The following is an 18158-nucleotide window of genomic DNA, read 5'->3' as shown; positions in this document are numbered from 1 at the left end:
AATCTGCGGTACCAAATGTTGGGCAAATGTGAATTTGACACTGTCGGCATGATTCTTTACCAGATACTTGTCCAGATAATTCAGCTGTCACCTATATGTTCTTATTAATGTTTAAGCCTCCAAAGAAAATTTTGACGCTTAATAAGGAGTGAACACAGCGCTTCAGTAAGAAGATAGATATGGTAAAGAACCAAGGAAGCTGTCCTGCTAATTCAAGAAATCGAAAGTAACCCTAGAGGCGTAGTGAGTAATAGAAGCGAGCGCCATCGATGTGGAAGACAAACCTCCCCCATTCCTGCCCGTTGAAGATTAAAATACCCCGAACCTCCGCGCTATCCAACTCGAGGCCTAGCTCGAACTCTGTTACACGTTCTCTGAGGAGCAGCTCATCGTGAAGTGCAGAGAAGCTCACCAGTATAGAACCCGCCAGGAGGCGGATTCGCAGCGTTCTGCCGGAATGTAGGGAGCGTGGAGATGTCGACGGTCCACTTGCACAATTCCACGGTTTCCCCTTCATCCGTGTACCTCAGAACTTTCTCCGCCTCGCTGGTATACAAGACGGCGACAAATGTTGAATCTACGATACTCGCGTCAAGAAATGGAGGAAACCACTTAAGGTAAGGACAAACCTTGAGGTGTTTGAGAGAATTTGCTGCATATAGCATTAGACTCGTGGCTTCCATCGCACGAATTAAATCACCCACCAGAATTTAGTCGTAACCCGTTGACTTAGACTCCTAATTAGACGAAAAGGCAACTGCGAGGGACATTTTTGCTCACCCTTTCCTGATAATGGCACCCTTTTGCACGAGGTATTGCAATCTGATCAGACCCGCCGGCAAGTCAATTTCGGTAGCAGGAAGGAAGGAAATGCGTGGTACCTGTTCTCACAAATCGGGACGCCTGCGTCATTGTTTCGGATATACGCAGGCCTTTTCATCCAATCCTCTTGGTCAGCTGGCAACTTGACCTAAGGTTGAATGGCGTTAGAACTGCACCACCACAGGAATCAATTTTCAAACCTTCATAATGTACGATCTGGGCGCGATGACACTGGAAACAAGCGGACGCCGGGCCAATCCGTATCTTGCTGCACCCCGAACGGTGGCCGTATCCGCATCAGGTGGTCTCTCAATCACTCTAATTCTGGAGCTGAATTGTTCCTGACGTGGGAGTTAGAATACCAAAAAGCGCTCGTAACAACTTCGGTGGATGACGAACCTCTACCCTAGCTTTGAGGTATTCGCAGCCAGCAAAACCTCCCACGAGAAGTAACGCATCAATCCTTTGATCTAGCTTCCGTGTCTGCTCCTCGATTAACGCCAGGACCTAGGAAGGCTATGGTTGAGGGCTCGTCGGCGGGTAAAGGGGCAGATACGAACCTGTTCTACAACGGGGTCAAAGACTTCGCGGCGCAGCATATTACCGGGTATCGAGAGCTGCCCATTCTCCAGTCCGACCTCCGGAGCGTGAGGGTCCTCGACATTGAAGCATGTGAAGTGGAACATATTATCTGCCATCCAAAAACGTCATATCGGGAGATGGTGCAGGAGCCCAGATGCACGGACCGTCATCTTCAACCCCGGTATATGCAATCTTGTCAGTTTCGCTGAAGGCGTGCACTGAATATCATATCAGTAATTGCAATTGCAATAGAAATGAAGGTCCGACATACTGAAATAAGCCAGAGATGCAGGGTCTAAATGAGCGGGATGGTCGGCCAGAAGCGTCTTCACCAACTCTTTGAACCGCAAATCAAGGAAGAGAGAACCGCAGTTTGCCCCTGAACGTGCGCACATCTCGGCAATTTCGAGGTTAGCCATCTGGCCGATGATTTTGTAAACCGCAAGATCGACAGTACCACCACCAGCATCACAAACGATGAAATTCTGAGATGGCTTTAAGTGATGGAGGTCCGTCAAATGTGCACAATGGACCGCTGCTGCTTCAGGTTCAGTGATGATCCTCAGCCGCTCTCTCCATTCACGATCGCCAGCTCTCGCACTCTGGACGAGCCCGGCGGAGATGGCAGCTTCTCGCATAAGATCGCAGCCCTTCGCATCCCACGCTGCTGGGACCGTGAGCCATACGTCTGCGGAGTCTGCAAGAGGTTCAGTTAGCTTGCGGATTTTAGTGTAGTATAACAGCGTACTGAGGTCGGCAACGGCGCCGATTTCGCGAGTGATCTGTTCTTTAGCATACTCCCATAAGCAACCGAGATAATCAACGATGAGATCAACCGCCCGTTTCCCTGGCTATTGAAGATCAGCAGTAAATGGGTATGATGACAAAAGGACAAACTGGTAAGGCGGGCAGGCGTTCGTCAATTGCCGATTGGTCTCGAAGAGCATGGGGTTCCAGATATAGCTTAAACCTGGGGAAGAGAACTGGTTACAAGGGCTATTTTCGACGACGAGGAAAATTGCGTACCATTCACATCGGGTAGTCCCAGGCATCGGCGTCGCATTTTTAGCTTCGAGGCCCCAGGCTAATATTTGACCATATTCACTAGCCATAGATCAATCATCTCGAGCGTTGGTCGAGAAGATCCTCGACTCACTCATACAGCAAACATGTCGGAATCTAGAAAACGGTGAGGCTCCGATCAAAGGTTCTACGCGAATTTGACTGACCTTCCTGAAAGTCTCAAACGAGCCGGGCCAATTCAGGATCTGCTGCACTTGACCGCCGGCTATACGCGAAGAACCATACGCCTTCGATCCATTGAACAAGCGAAGTCTTATCCAAAGCCCAAGTCACTTACCACGCCAGAGAAAGTCGTACCTTGAAAGAATTTGGTTACTCAGGCTCAATACGTCACTTGACTGGACGCTCACCAAAGTCAATTGCTACAGACATTTTACCCTCGTCGGCTTGAGTTGGGTATCCCGGTATTTGGCCTATTTGTCCAGGAGGTGGTTGGATAGTCATCATTGGGGGAGGACTTGAAACCGACATATGTGGAGGTGAACCTGCCTGGGACCTCATGATAGAGGTATGGGCAGATCCTGGCCGAGCAAGTGGTTCGTTGAAGGGATATCCATTGGCAGACCCATTGTACGTGTTGTTCGCCGTCGCGTCAAAGGTACCAGCGGGTGTATTTGTACCAGAATACGGATTGAACGGAGGCGGAGAGCCCGACTGCCATCCTTGCTGTTGCTGGAAACCGTTCTGAGCAAAAGCGCCCTGTTGATGAACGTTCGGGGGCGGGGAGACGGTAGGCTGCTGGAAAGACGGGTTCTGCAATCCAGGGAGCGGAACGGGCTGCTGATTCACCGTCTGCATATTGGGGTATCCATTTTGTGGTTTCTGGGCAGAGGTAGGAGGCTTGGCCTCTCCGCAGCAGCTCATCGTTGTGGGTATGTAGGTCGGTCCTCGAAAGGAATGGACTTGAACCAGCAGGTCCGTTGAACATCGTGGGCTGTGTCTTCTCGGCGCTTGCTCGAGCGCTCAGGGACCTGGCCCTGGTGGCGGTGTTCCGCACGTGCCAAGATGGGCCCTCGACAAGCAGGAATGTACAAGTGGTATTCAGATTCAAGTCGCCATAGTCCCGAATTTGAACAATCAGTAGTCAACTAGTAGCGTTCATAAGACATATTCCAACGAGATTATAATTAATAGGCGTAGTATAGACTCTGAAGCCCAGGAGGTTGGCGTGGTATCCGATACAAGGATTGCTGAGTCTATAATATAATCAAAACAATCAACAAAGCTCGGGCACAGAAGAGAGCGCGATCATACAGCAATAGACGGGAACAAATTAGCACTCCCCAGACAGCTATCGGATCGGAAATGACGACTCTGCGGAAGTATTTCCCTGACTTAGCATAGTGCCAGCCACCGAAAGTGCCAGCCAATAGTGTGCCACAATCCAGCGGGGCATATTGCTAATCGATTGGGAGGATCCGCAAATCCCAGCATCAATGCCTATTGCATGTGGTGCGTCACCACGGTCTCAAATAAACTGGGTAAATTGGGAGACACCAACCAACCTTGGGCAAGGCTCATCCGATATCCTCCAATAACATTGCGCTTATCTGTATACATATACCCGCCAAGTCAAACGGTGATGTCGATAAATACACGCACTCGGAACTTACCTGTCCATACATATGCAGATCGAAATCCCCACCTCAGATCAGGAAACGAAGGCGACGGCATCGCCTGAGAGCATCGTTGATAGGCAGTTTGGGGAAGTTATGATCTAGGCCGTTGGAAAAGGCGTCATAAAGGGTCGTGGAGAAGCTAACGGGGTCTTCGAGAAATAGAACGGTCCAACCGCCGACAGTTCTATCTGGTTTTTGAAGTATAATATTGGAGGTCAAGTTCCCAAGTAGGTTTGGAGTCAACGACCGCATTCTGCCGCGGAATGCGCTTCAGCTTCGTTCCACAGGGGCAACATCGTGAGAGCAGCCTCCGGACTGCGTGGATGATTTATGATCTGATGAGTCGGACGGATCGAGCCTTAGAGCTAGTTGGAAGGTTCCCATCCTCGGATTTCAGTGTGAGCGGCGAGGGGAAAGTCGAACCATAGCTGGTTTGCCGAGCTTATGACAGGATCACATAGAGCATTGCTGCGCCTTCTCGGGAGTTACCTTCAGGTTATTCGATGTTCTCCGGATGTACGCGGTTACGTGAGGGTGCGGTGCATCGAAACCCCTGGGCGGAAGTGGTCACGGAGGAAATCGACGAAGAAGAGAGGGTACATCAAAAGGGGAGAAGCTTGAAGTGGGTCATAACCCCCAGACGTCGCACACGAAGCCACTGCCGACTCAGCGGCTTGATGGATGCTGTAGGGTATGTTGAGGTTCTTGGTGACACGGGTAACGAAAGCCTCTTTATCCAGGCAAAACGACCATATGTACGTGGGACCGTTGAAACATCCTCTGAGAAGCAAAACACAGCATGCTGCACGATTTTTCCGGGGATGTGAGCTTGTTTGAATGGCTAGTTGGTAAAGGCAGCGTAAGTCTGAAGGACTGGATGCTAATGCCACGCGAAGGTGCACCGAGGAACGAATATGCTCGTAAAGCGGCGCAGTGAGTTGTGACATTGAGACCACAGCCGGACTTCCGATTCGGATAAATGTCATGAAAATCAACCGGTGAGGCTGATTTATTGTCTACGAGCAGGGGTGATGAAACATATCAGTAGTGTTCAGAAAAATTGACTTCTCTGCTAGCCGTTGTCAAAGTGGTGTTGTGTTTTGAGCTTAGGCCTCTCGCGCGATCTTTGCCACACAGTTGACAGCGGGCAGAAAAAGACCTGAGCAACAGATATCAGTACAATGCCGCATGCAGGCACACAGGCGAACAGATGTAAGATTGGTTGACTCGAAACATACTCAAGGTCAGGGGAGATATAACCAATCCAGACGTCGCCTACAACCCTTGGTTCCGCCAGGCAAAAACATCAGTCAAGAATTTGTTGGCTAAACTAAGCCTCACATACGGTGATCCCAGAGAAGCACTGATTATATAGCTTCCTGAACAGCCACGGCATTGAATGATTTTTTATCGGAAGACTATCGGTCGCATGATTGTAGTTCCATGGTGCAAGTCATTCTGTGGTGGGTCCATGATGAGGAGCAACGTTGGTACGGTCCGACTGGTAAGTAAGTTGGTGGCAAAGATGCAATCGGCGGTGACTCGGACTTTGAAAGCGAGCCGCCGGTACAGCGGTAAGCGCCCTCAAGTCGACCTTGAACTGCACCACGCACCAGCACGCACCTTGTCCCGACGCTAGCCGTTCAACTCCGTACATGGCGACTAGCACCAAACTTGCGCAGAAGTTGAGCAATATCGCCGCAGCATGGCCTAAGGATCCATTTAGGCCTCAAATCCAGCTCAAAACGTTTCTCACCTCGTTATCGGCGCATCCCAATCTTACGCCGCAAGCGGTACAGGCCGCACGCGCATTGAAAGACAATGATATGTTCAAAAAGGTATAACTTCTCCCGCGAAACTACTCATGAGATTAGACCCATCGATACGGGCTGACTTTGCTCTCTTCAGTATCCGTTGTCGAGGAAGATGTTACAGCCAGCGTCCATGCCCAAGTACTACGATCGCCTCGTGGAAGGGTTCGAGAAAAGCGCGCAGGGAATTGCCAGGCCTTGGTGGAAGGTCTTTTTTGGCATTTGGTAGTAGTATCCCCTACTGGCAAACCATATGAATCGAACGATGCGGGGCTCAATGTGCAAAAATATACCCAGACTACCCTGAGCTGGCTCGCGACTTCGCGGCTACGAAGCCCTCCATCTGTGATACATAAGTCAGCCTCGCGATGTTCCAGGGCTTAGATGTTAGAGCCGAACATGCGAGCCTTTCTCTACTTATCTGTTGAGTATCCCATTAGGTCATGCTACATGTGCAAATCGTGTCTAAATTATACTCCCTGCGGCTCTCTCCGACCATCCATAACCTGTAGGAGATGAAGTGGGTAGCAATGGCTTTTTAGGGACATTAGACTAGGAGATATTTTTACAACACTGGTATTGCGAAATGTGCGATCATGAATCATGGAGAGCATTACGCCGAAATTATACAATGACTACCAGAAATGGGCAAAGTAGATGGAAGAGGCCAGAGGCTTACTCCTCCTCCAGAATTTCGTCCTCGCCCTTCCGGGCCTTGAAGAGAATACATCAGCGGGCACAGAATCACCTATCGTGGAACCGGCTTACCTTTTCAATAAGTTTGCGACGTTTCTCCCTAGTCTTCTTGAGTATCTTCGCGTACTTCGCCATAGGAGTCTCTTCAATTTTGGCACGGACTCCGCTCTCCCATTCCTCTACCTTCGAGACGTTTCCTGGTGCGAAGGGAAGAGACTTCCGTTTCTGATCTACCCAACGTGCAGCATCTTCTATGCGTTCAACTAGTACCTTCACAGCAGCGACATCCTTTCCAGAAGCGTTCTTACCGGCCTTCAAGCTTTTCCGCACGGACACCACGATGGGCACGACGACTTCTGGAAAGGCCACACTTCCCTGGATCAGCCGCGTCGCCAGCCAGTCCGCCAAGAGAAATGTGGCCTCTTCCACGAGACCTTCAGTGTATACCCTTGTTTTTAGGTACTGTTGTGGCGCTCGAATCTGGACTTCAAAATCCAGTGGTTTTAGCGTCGACGATTTCGGTCGGGGTCCAGTCAAGGTAGCCGTGAGGATCGGGACGATGTATGGAGCAAGAGGGACGTATGTATCGGTATGTTGCGTCAGACGCAGGAGCGACCGAATAATGTGAAAGTGGAAGGGATAGCAACGACTGCTAGATATGAGTCTGTGATAATGAGAAATCGGGATGGGTGGGTTAGCAGAAACGCCGGCGTGGTTTAGGGAAACAACGTACTTGATCGACCCAAGGCTAACCTGAACAAGGGGGTAGATCAGGGCCTTGAGCTCATTGTCCGATCCTTCGGCGTTCGAGCGAACATCACACGCGCGTGCCAGCACGATCGACCAGAAATCAATACAATGTACAAACTGCCAGTTGTACACTTGCTTATAAGCCTCCTGTTGACAGATGATTCAAAAATATGGTAATCAGCATCAAGGGTGACAACTCGTGTGTGAGGAGACCATACCTTAGTTTTGATTTTCATGCTATTGCGAAGATGTATAGCCAGCTGCCTAATGTAACCAAACGCATGCTGGTAGGCCGAGCCGTGGTCCAGGCAGAAGATCTCGGACGCAGAGTTTTTCATGAGGGTTATGGCGGGCAGAGTGTGTCCACTGGTCAATTTTGTTGATCGCACCAATGTAAGGTAAATACCCTAGACACCCATTGAGCACTTCAGTTCATTTGATCAACGACCCTACCTTTTGCACGTTGGCCAATATGCTTTGGTCAGAGGATGACGAGAGTTTTCGCATGGCCAGTACTGCGGCGATCCGTACACTATCCTGGGAGCTAGACCAGAGCTCTAAGCATTTCTACTAAACGTGTTCAGTGATTGATTTACAAAGTGTATCGCGCCTTACTTTAAGATACAGCTTGACTGTCTTCCTGCTCGTTATGATGTAGGGGATCAATTTGGAGCTCTCTTTGACGGCCAACTCCAGGAGCTCCTCGTCTGTCGATTGAGACAGGAGGTGGATAACGTTTTGGAAATACGACAATATTAGTTTTTGCAGAGTCTTGAACTTTTTCGTTTGTACTGGCGGTTTACTACAACATACATAAGTGGAGTCAAAGTCAAAGGCATGGTGCCTATGTGGGGCGGCGAATACGCACAATCTACCATCCGGAAGGGTTTTGTATGGGACGTGGTGCTCGAGGATGACGGGGGTATATCGTAAGGAAGTGGTGACCAGCTTGTTATACACTTAGCCCGCGTTTAGTAAAGGTATAGACGCAGAAAGCGTTAGACCGTACCTTTTGCGCTGTCGATACTCCACGCAAGGACTTGGCCTTCTTCGTTCATATGTACAGCGGACCGAAACGCTACTAGGAGTTTTCGGAGAGAACGTAATGACCTTTGCTAAAGGTAATGTAGTGTTAGATTCGATACTGCATTTCTTATTACATGGAGAGTGTACCTGTAATAGTACTTTCTGCCATTGAGTCAAAGTTTTCATTGTGAGGATGGGTAGACGTTCTTCAGCCTCCTGGCCGTCCATATCTTCGTCGACTTCGTCCTCATCGTCGCCATCCATGTCCACATCAGGGTGTGCAGAAGGATCAAAATCGAGTAGTTCTTTATCATTTTCCTGAAGGTACTTGTAGAATTCTGGATCCTTCTCCGCGAGTTTAGATAATTCGTGGAGATGAACTTCGCCTTCGCCTGTATAATCGATGTACCCTCACATCTCATGAGAAATGTAGATGCGGAGGACTCACTGTCCAAATCGTCCACGTCCGAGAATGAACCCTCGTTGGCTATGTCGTCCTCGGCGTCCTCGTCTGCATCAGAGGACTCCTCCGCGGATTCAGCGTACATCTAGACAGCAGAAGTAACGTGTCAGATTGCGAGAGAAGAAACAAACATATGGAGAACGGTCACCTCTTCTCCATCTTCGCCTTCTCCTTCACTGTCCTCCATAAAGCCCCCGGCCAGGATATCATCCACTGTGGTAGGCTTTGACCTGGGAGAGTTTGGGATGAATATAGCACCCTGGAAAGCGAGATAGCTGCGTACTTTGATGATCTAGGCTTAACAACCTTTGGCGATTCCTCAACTCCACCATCTGCATCTTCGTCCGCAGGGGTTGTTTTTGGGTTCCCAGATTTTGCACCGCGCCGTCCAGAGATTCGTTTCCGAACTTGCTGCTGCTTGCGCCTGGCCGTTATAGTCTTTTTCAGTTGACCACTAGCTATAAATTTCTTTGTCGACTTTGCTGTCTTCTTTCCCATGATGAGAGGAACGGTCAGAGGACTGTACTGTCGTACTGCGAGTCTGCGACTGTTGCCAGAATTTTGATTTACGAGCGCCTATTCTCGATCAATCCATTAGGAGCTATTTTTAGGATTCCGTTTCGGCGCTTATGCAGATGTACCACGCCTCCGACGACACTCACTGTGTCAGATTTCACTACCTGCTACGATGCAATACTGATTCTTCATCATTCCTATGAGACTCGCACCGTAACTTATTGGATTTCAAGGAGTTCTTGAACCTGAATTGGACGACACCATGCCAACTACCACTGAAGTAATCAGCTCTGTAAACGACACTCTTGCCGCACATGCGGCCTTAATTTCTCGCGTTCGTGCCACCCAAAACGAATTTAGGCAACAATTGCACGCATTTCAGTCCCCACCCTATGAAATACTGAAACTTCCAACCATCCCGAGCCCAACCTCGTCACCCGGACTATCCGAACGATTCTCACCTCCGCCGTCACCGACACTGAAGGAGCAGCAGCACCAGAAGCAACTTCAACGGACCGATTTACCGCCTGCGAAGCGGGCTAGGGCTTCTAGATACCGAAATTATGTCCCCGAGGAGGAAACCATCCGGAATGACTACTCTCAGAGATATGTCGACGGCGGAGAATGGCCGCAGAACTGGGTCCTCGGGACAGACCCAGAGCGAAGATTCGAAGAGTACGTGTGCTTTCTATTACTTTGATGAACCACGATGACCCATGATGACCCATTGAACTGTGCAGATACCCCAAGCAGCGACGCTTGCTGGAGCTCAAGAAGGCATCTGTAGCTCAGCACGCTGTTTCTCCCTCTTACCTTCCATTTTCAGAACTACAGTCTCTGGGGTCTTCTAAATTCGACGTTGTCCTCATAGACCCGCCGTTCTCTTCGTCGTTTACTTGGGATCACCTTCAAGAACTACCAATTCCTTTGCTGGCAGCCGAACCTAGTTTCATATTCCTCTGGGTAGGCAGTGGTGCTGGCGAAGGCCTTGAAAGGGGGAGAGAGGTGCTCGCGAAGTGGGGCTATAGGCGATGTGAGGACGTCGTATGGGTCAAAACTAACAAGACTACTAACCGCGGTCCCGGGGTATGTTCTCTCACATCTCACATTTCACATGGTCCACTCACTACCCGTCAACACCATAAGACAGATCCTCCGACTACCTCGTTGCTCACACGCACAAAGCAACATTGTCTGATCGGAATTCGAGGGACTGTCCGACGCTCGACCGATAGTTGGTTTGTTCACTGCAATGTTGGTGCGCGACATTCAGTTTTCCTGTTGATCACTCTTCTCATCATGATACAAACAACTCATTTCCGAAAATAATTTTCTTTCTCTATTCTTACAACAGATACAGACGTGATTATATGGGAAGGCGACCCTCTGGACCCCACCCGCAAACCGCCGGAGATGTACACATTGATTGAAAACTTCTGCCTGGGTACACGGCGATTAGAATTATTCGGTCGTGTTCCAACATCATTTCGGCGGGGATGGGTGACAGTTCTGAGCCCTGGTCACGAGGACCGTCTCCCTACTTCAAAAAATGACTCTGGTTCAATAAAGGTCGAAACAGAGGACGGCGGAACCGTGGATTTGACCCGGTGGGATAAGGACAAATGGGAGCACGGGATACAGCAGATTGCGGAGGGAGGGAAGGCCATCGTGCCTACAACACCAGATATTGACACTCTGCGCCCCAAATCGCCGTTCAGACCTGGACAAGGACATCAGATGCCTGGTGGGTCGGCCATGGGTGGCCCTGCTGCCGGGAGGATGATAGGGGCGGGTAACCGGGGTGGATTTGGTTCAGGTGTTCATGATCCAGGCCAAATGATGGGTCAACCGATGATGGGCATGACAAACATGGGTATGGCCACCATGGGAATGGTCCCTGGGATGGGGATGGGCGTTGGTGTCGGTGTCGGTGTCGATGATATGATGTGGCAGGGTGCTGGGATGGGCGTAGGGATGGGCATGGGCATGAACCAGATGGGTGTGGGAGGTATGGGCCAAGGAGGGGGCATGGGCACCGGCCTTGGCTTAGGAGGAATGAATATGCCAACGATGATGGGTGGGATGGGTCAGATGAGTCAGATGAGTCAAATGGGACAGATGGGAGGCATGGGCATGGGATCGGCCTTCCAAGGGACGGGCTTCGCTAGCGGCTTTAACAATATGAATGCCAACAATAACATGGCTCGGGCGACCGGAGGAGTAGGTCCAGGAATGTTCGGGGGACAGATGCAAGGCATCGGGGACTGGGGTGATCAGAACCAGTTCGGTATGGACACTGGGTGGGATCACAACGACAATAGGACTGGAGCTATGGTTCCGGGCGGCGGGACGAACCTCGGGGTCAACATGGGTAATATGAATATGAACAACGGTATGGGTATGGGGCAATGGGGCACAGGCGGATTCTAAGGACACGGAAGACTTTCCGTTGAACTATCTAATTGGTTGGTACGTCTATATTATCTATGTATGTGTTTTTGGGGCACTTTGCAGTCGTTTTCGATGGGCAAAGCAGTGGATTTCCCCTGAACAGGCGATGAATTACATATGACTGTGTCTCGACATACCATGATCGGTCGATGCTCTCGTTCACTGCCTGACCTAGTGTTCTGGGGAATGATTTTAACTTTTCAACCTACTAACATAGGGGCTTCATATATTGCCGTGGGCATCCTCGATCTTGTTTTTTCTTTATGTAATTTCGACGCGTCGTCCTTCAAGGAATCTCACCTCTCCCCAGGCCGGAGACGTCCCGCTCCTACCCCCGCACAATATTGCGAGGTGCCCTTTTTCATGTCCCCTATCAGGTCCTGTAAAGGTTCAGGTTCACGCGGTACAAGCACCGACAGTAGCCTTACCACGCTCGTGGAATCGGATGCAAGCTCGGACGCAGAGTCAGAGTATGCCCCCGAGCCTCAATTCACGGCAAAAAAATCCAAGGCGCGTCCAAGAGCGCAGGCCTTGATCTCGCGTGGCACCAAGTCCGTAGTCTTTGGCACTCTGGTCATTGGTGGGCAGGAATTGTGCCCAACCGTGGTCTTTGACGCGTTGTGGCAATGGATGCAGGAGAGGATGTTGATTGACAAGAAACGTCGATCAGGAATTCCACCCCCGTGAGTATTGTGCCCGTCAATCAAAACTCAAATAATGCTTAACATATCTCTGTTGGCATCAGCTGGACGGATGATCACATATTACGGGATTACTTCTTCTGTGCCCCGTATCGCGTTGCCGACCGTGCCACTCAGTACCTCGTAACGGAGGTTATCGAGAAGGGCCCACAGTCCGCATCCGAGATCGTTTTTCGCGTCTGTATTTTCAGCACCTTCACCAAGATCGAGACGTGGGAACACCTACAAGACACCATTGGCCCTCTTCGTTGGTCTAATTATGACCGAAGGGTGTATCAGTCGGCTTTGCGTACCGCACAGAAGAGTGGTCGGCCTATCTATACCGGCGCGTACCAGAAGCCAGCGCCAAAGTTCGACTACGACGAAACGTTCATGAATCACCTTGCTCTCGTCGAGATGTGGATGCAACTCCAACTGCCGCAGCTATTAAAGGATGCCAATTACCTGGCAGATGTATACGAATGGCTTATATCATTCCCCGGGATGGGCGAATTTAACACATATCAACTCTTACTTAACCTCTCCTACACTCCCGTCTCCCAATTCTCCGATAACGATTTTGTCGTCGCTGGTATTGGAGCCAAGTCGGGCCTTGTTAAGCTATTTGGCAACTCCTACAAGATTGCGAGGGAGAACTCCGATACCGTCGACGTCGATATAATGCAATGGATGGTCCATAATCAAGCCGAGTGTTTTAAGAAGCTCGGCATCGATTTCGTCGGCCTCGGCCCGGACTCTTTACCATTGACGCTCCCCGATCTCGAACACTCTATTTGCGAGGTGGATAAATATGCTAGACTTGCATTCCCCCACATCAAAGGAAAGGATAATCGCACTAATTTGCGGCGGTCCTATAAACAAACTGGCAAAGCACTACCTCCGTTGCAACTACCAAAGGCTTGGAGCCACCCTGCGCGTCGGCAAGTGCGCATCAGGCCTGGCCCACCACCGGTCATTGAGAAACGATACCTAATTCAAGCCATCGAGGGCAGACGGGATACCCCAGACGGACCCCAGTATCTGGTATATTGGTTCGGCTATCCTGCGCATATGGCGACCTGGGAGCCGGAAGAAGGTCTACTTCTTGATGCACCAGACGTCGTCGCCGATTACCGCAAGTACGGACAATCTGGCATAAGAAGAGTCTACACGTAGATGGCATAATTATTGACCGTTAACTTTAAGCCTTTACGGCTGCATATTCTGAAGACTGTTATTTTATAGATCGATGTTGAAGTATTGATAAATTTGCGCACATCATATTTATACTGCTGTCCTATGCTGTTCTACGAAGTTACAAATGCTGCGATTATTCATCATTATAATCAAGATGAAGGGCACATTGGTATAAAGAATTATGTGGAGGATCAACAAAAATTCACATTCCTACTTTTTAATATAGTTTATCGCCGTACCACGAGGTTGCCGTCAATGAGACAGGCTGAAGGGGACGGGTTAGTGGTTACTGACTAACGAAAACGAGGACTGACCTGCGATTGGGGTGACCTGCGACCTTCTCTGTAGATTATGATATCGCTGGGCAGAGAGACAAGAGAGTTACTGTCGGATTTTGATAAACTCTGTGAGGGGGTATAGAAGCCGCGCGAAAATAGAGAAAACGAGCGCCGATGGCGTATCGACTCCATTCTCTTCCGATGACAGCACCACAGAAATAAGGCGAACGCGATGGCAACCAGGCCGAATCCTCCAGCTATGCTGCCAATGATAGTCGCGACGGGTGGAGTTGTATGCGGAGAGGCAATCGATGTGGGAGAAGATGACTCCGTGGCTAGCAGTCTCGTTGGCGTCGCGGGTTGTGAATGTGCCCAAGTGATGGACACGGGAGGACCGGATACCGATTCGGGGGTAGGCGCCCCGACTACTAGATAGTCGATATACACCGGACTGCCATCATTGACACGGGTGCCAACGATGGTGTGGGTGCCAATTGAAAGATTGCCTGAAGAAAAGAATTGCTGATTGTATTGCACGTCATTGCCAGGCTTCCCGGAGAAGAGAGCGGGTTCACCGCCATCGACAGTGTACGAGGTAATAGCATCGGGGAGGACGGGCGCGCGTGACGACCCAGTGGTCCCAGCTAATGTACCAAAGACCTTGATCGAGGTTCCTGAGGAAACAAGTCCATATCAATGCATATATCAAGCCGTTCGCCGACGTACCGTAAAACGAGAACGTGAATTGCGCGCCTTTCGTACTAGTAGACGTGGTTGTTCCCAAATATTCGACCTTCGAACCCGCTTTGCCCCACCCACCAGAGTACTGTATTCGACTGTCCCTATCGTCCACTCGGGTTTGTATCATGGGCACCTTGAAATAGCCAGCAATGCAGGATGGATGGGGTCTGAGGAAATTTGTGTTCTACTGACGCGCAGCCCGCTCTAAGAAGGTCTATGCTGTTGGTTGCCTGCGTAGCCTTACTGAGGGGCCGCCGCGGCCGCGTCGTAAGTTTTGTTGGTTCCTTTTACACTGTTCCATGGCACATGCGTTGAGCTAGCACCTAAGTCCTAAGGTTAATGTTTCTCATCTCAAAAGGCGACATCAAAAGAAAAACCTTGAATTCGGGTCCCAGCACCGTTCATAGCAACTTCGATAATGTAGTCCGTTTCCCCATCCTCCAAAATGTTCAAACTCGCAACTCACATCATCTAGAACAGTAGGCATCGGCGCAAGCTCCCGAGTCAGGCATCATTCCACGAACGAGGTTTACTGGGCCCGTTATCGGGGTCGATGTATTTCCTGTGGATTGTATCAGAGCTAGGAGACTGGGGTACAGTTAAGTGACTGACTCGCCCAGTTATGTATCACATTGCGACGAATCACGTTTACTTACTTACCTGCAGGCCGCAGCTGAGACGCTCAACGCCCATCTTCAACTCGCCCTGATGGAGTGGTTTATAGACGCCAGTGTCATGACTCCTGATTATTGCTGGTGGGGCCGTTTGTGAGCCAGGAAGACTTGTTGGAAAGCCACAGACAAGTAGTATCTAGATTTTCAAACCCGAGTCCTGATCAGGTATGCATAGGGTAATCGAGGGGAGGAGAGGCAGAAAATAGTTGGTGAACTAGAGTTTGGGAGTGACTAGGCTGTCCAAGAGCGCCGGGCCACCATTGTCTAGAAATTTACGTTGGCTGTGGGTGATGACAATTCGATGCATCAAATACTTTCAGGAAAGTTCCTTCGTGTATAAATGAGCGGCGAGTGCCAAAATTGATTTGAACATTACAGACATACCAAAAACGTTCGGAAGGCCAGGGATGCCGCGTACTCCCGAGTTACCTCAACGCGGATCACCAGTGATCTTGACCTTGGACCCGCATGCGCACCTGTATAACGCGACTGAGCAGAAGTATGCCCGGACCGACGATCTACCGCAATCGATGGGTCCCTACCAATAGCACGGTATGATACCGGCGTCTGTATCTCATCTGCACTTTCCGTAATTATAAGAGGCCGTTCGATTATGTCACCAGGGGTGATTTTGTTTGTTGCTCATGGCAAATAATTACTTGGGCTAGGGGGCCGATGCCGGGGGCACGGCGGGTACGAGACCGGGTTTTCTCCAGGTTTGCTCAAGCTAATATCTCTGCTGTCCTCAGCATGTAGATAGCCATGACAGGAGTCCCCTGTACTGTCTGGGATGTAGATGCCTGCCAGGCAGGCAGACATCTACACCGCTCTTTAGTTTTTATGCCATCATGGAACCAGGCTTGATGTGCAGAATTTACTATAACAGAAGTAAAATGTGATTCATGCCAAAAGACAACACCTCTAAGCACCAACTCCATCAGGGTCCCACCTGCCTCTATTGACCATGTGTGCTCAGCAAAGATGCCACCATTGTAGAGAACAAAGCCTACCATAGAGGCTGGCCCTAATCCCTTTGACTCTTGATGCATCACCATTTGAGTTTCACAGTTTTTGCATATGTGTGACCTTCTAAGTAGTTTGTTTGACAGCCATTGCCCAATTGATCCAGAGTGTTGTTCTGTTGGATTTGCTATTACATGTTTCAAGTGTTCTCCAAATTCCATCATGTGTTTAGATAATCACGATGTACTTATATGTAGATACATTTGATTATTCACACATAGATAAAATAGGTAGTTTCAATTATGTAGTCCCTCACGCATTTGCAAGGGTCAACTGCTATTCCGTACGCCCGAGTAACCATGAAGAAACGGTTATTTCTACATGTTCTACTACATGAGAGGTGGCCAGTCACTCCTCTGCATGAGGAACCAGATGACCTTGGCAATTTGAGCAAACATAGATATTGCACATACAAATCTCTTTTGAAGGCATTATGATGTGTTATGGTCTGACATTTCTTTTCCTTTTCATACGATCCTTATCTTATTGGGCACGTGATGTATTACACAAGCATGCTCACTTATGATACTCCGCTTACATCACCTGGGCCGTCTTACCGACAGTCTCAGTCAGTGCCTTGCTGCTACCGCATGGGCACAGTCAATAAGTGTCATACCTGTTATAGGCGCATCCAAGGAACCCCTTAGGGGCTACTAGGGGCGCGCCCACATGCGTTTCCCGACTATGGGCTCGGGCCGCGCTGACACGCGGCCACGCGGACTTCCCGGATTACGGACTAAGTACATACTCGAGCACATTGTAGTTACTACGACCGAACTCGTTACTGTTTCGTGAACGCGCGGACGCCGCGTGTTCCTTAGTATATAGTCCTGTATCGTACATACAGCTACCTGAGTTCGAATATTAGTTCCTTCTCCGCACTCGCACCCTCGCCCCTCTAGTGGGTTCTCCCCCCGTCGCACCCCTTCGCCTCCGCCCGTACCCTCGGTACCCGCGTAGGACTCCTCCCGGAAATACAGGGCACGCAAGAGTGTGGGAGGCGCAGCCAGTAGCTGAAGCCAAGCCCGTACGTCCTCGTTCCCCCCGTTTTCCCCGCGCATCTACATGGAACCGCGCACCCGCGGGTCCGCGTATCCCGAGCCCCCTGCGAGTGTGGCTCTTAACAATACCTCATGCAGCTGAGCTAATCATTCCATGGAAAGACGGTAGGATACAGTGTGTAGATAGACATGAGGATATAGCATGTACAGTAGTATATAACTGTCCCAATAAACACCCAGAGACGTTAACTTGTTCTCTTGGGATCACCACTAGTATTAGTGCCTAACTCATAGTCCTCAAACCTCATCTCTCATCTTTAACTCTTTCTCATCTCGTCTTGCTTGTCGGGTCTGCATACACTTTTATAGTGTATTAGTGTCGCCCTAACATGATGTCCCACAGATCAGACACTGCAATATACGATGCTCTGTAAGGAAATATGCTTGGATGATTTCTGTGCAACAATACACGCACCACATCTCTTGCCTTCACAAAACCTGCTGCATCATTTATTTTCACCATCTGTCTGCCTAATGCTACCATATATGAGCTGTTGCAGCCATGAAATATCAGATTGTTACTTCTCCATGCAGCATATAATATAGTGAATAGAGCATCGTAGGCACAGCTGAAGTTTACAGGATCCCATACTAGGCCTAAAGGACCTGCTTGACTATCTAGCCGAGCCTTCTGTGTGACTGTTGTGGTGTCATTTACCTCACATCTCCTCTTCTGTCCATGACT

At 49.8% G+C, this 18158-nt stretch overlaps 6 protein-coding genes across 6 annotated transcripts; 3 read left to right on the top strand and 3 right to left on the bottom strand.

Moving 5' to 3' along the window:
- Nucleotides 1-207: 207 nt before the first annotated feature.
- PC9H_011561 (uncharacterized protein) lies at nucleotides 208-3351 on the bottom strand (the record flags this gene model as incomplete). The annotated part of the gene is made up of 19 exons (XM_036781044.1): nucleotides 208-232; nucleotides 285-360; nucleotides 413-577; nucleotides 630-652; nucleotides 705-728; nucleotides 781-822; nucleotides 882-970; nucleotides 1023-1163; nucleotides 1222-1329; nucleotides 1383-1513; nucleotides 1569-1622; nucleotides 1676-2101; nucleotides 2153-2255; nucleotides 2302-2374; nucleotides 2431-2508; nucleotides 2561-2583; nucleotides 2634-2714; nucleotides 2765-2784; nucleotides 2838-3351. The coding sequence occupies 19 exons, from the start codon at nucleotides 3349-3351 to the stop codon at nucleotides 208-210; spliced, it is 2196 nt and encodes a 731-aa protein (XP_036626899.1).
- A 2410-nt stretch (nucleotides 3352-5761) lies between these two features.
- On the top strand, nucleotides 5762-6146 carry PC9H_011560 (uncharacterized protein; the record flags this gene model as incomplete). Its single annotated transcript, XM_036781043.1, has 2 exons — nucleotides 5762-5944; nucleotides 6015-6146. The coding sequence occupies 2 exons, from the start codon at nucleotides 5762-5764 to the stop codon at nucleotides 6144-6146; spliced, it is 315 nt and encodes a 104-aa protein (XP_036626898.1).
- A 446-nt stretch (nucleotides 6147-6592) lies between these two features.
- NOC2 (Nucleolar Complex 2 protein) lies at nucleotides 6593-9350 on the bottom strand (the record flags this gene model as incomplete). The annotated part of the gene is made up of 12 exons (XM_036781042.1): nucleotides 6593-6631; nucleotides 6686-7277; nucleotides 7347-7510; nucleotides 7582-7770; nucleotides 7817-7930; nucleotides 7979-8165; nucleotides 8232-8322; nucleotides 8373-8478; nucleotides 8537-8781; nucleotides 8838-8937; nucleotides 9001-9082; nucleotides 9136-9350. 12 exons carry the CDS (start codon nucleotides 9348-9350, stop codon nucleotides 6593-6595), a joined length of 2124 nt encoding a protein of 707 aa, XP_036626897.1.
- A 280-nt stretch (nucleotides 9351-9630) lies between these two features.
- Nucleotides 9631-11798, top strand: PC9H_011558 (uncharacterized protein; the record flags this gene model as incomplete). Its single annotated transcript, XM_036781041.1, has 5 exons — nucleotides 9631-10043; nucleotides 10109-10454; nucleotides 10515-10626; nucleotides 10723-11463; nucleotides 11623-11798. The coding sequence occupies 5 exons, from the start codon at nucleotides 9631-9633 to the stop codon at nucleotides 11796-11798; spliced, it is 1788 nt and encodes a 595-aa protein (XP_036626896.1).
- Nucleotides 11799-12182: 384 nt separating this feature from the next.
- Nucleotides 12183-13675, top strand: PC9H_011557 (uncharacterized protein; the record flags this gene model as incomplete). The annotated part of the gene is made up of 2 exons (XM_036781040.1): nucleotides 12183-12502; nucleotides 12565-13675. 2 exons carry the CDS (start codon nucleotides 12183-12185, stop codon nucleotides 13673-13675), a joined length of 1431 nt encoding a protein of 476 aa, XP_036626895.1.
- A 238-nt stretch (nucleotides 13676-13913) lies between these two features.
- PC9H_011556 (uncharacterized protein) lies at nucleotides 13914-14842 on the bottom strand (the record flags this gene model as incomplete). Its single annotated transcript, XM_036781039.1, has 3 exons — nucleotides 13914-13961; nucleotides 14011-14648; nucleotides 14701-14842. 3 exons carry the CDS (start codon nucleotides 14840-14842, stop codon nucleotides 13914-13916), a joined length of 828 nt encoding a protein of 275 aa, XP_036626894.1.
- Nucleotides 14843-18158: the final 3316 nt, after the last annotated feature.

This window comes from Pleurotus ostreatus (assembly GCF_014466165.1).
Source record: "Pleurotus ostreatus strain PC9 chromosome Unknown scaffold_9, whole genome shotgun sequence".
Classification (NCBI taxonomy): domain Eukaryota; kingdom Fungi; phylum Basidiomycota; class Agaricomycetes; order Agaricales; family Pleurotaceae; genus Pleurotus; species Pleurotus ostreatus.
The sequence above is the reverse complement of the archived record's forward strand: the minus strand, read 5'-3'. Positions and strand labels throughout refer to the sequence as shown.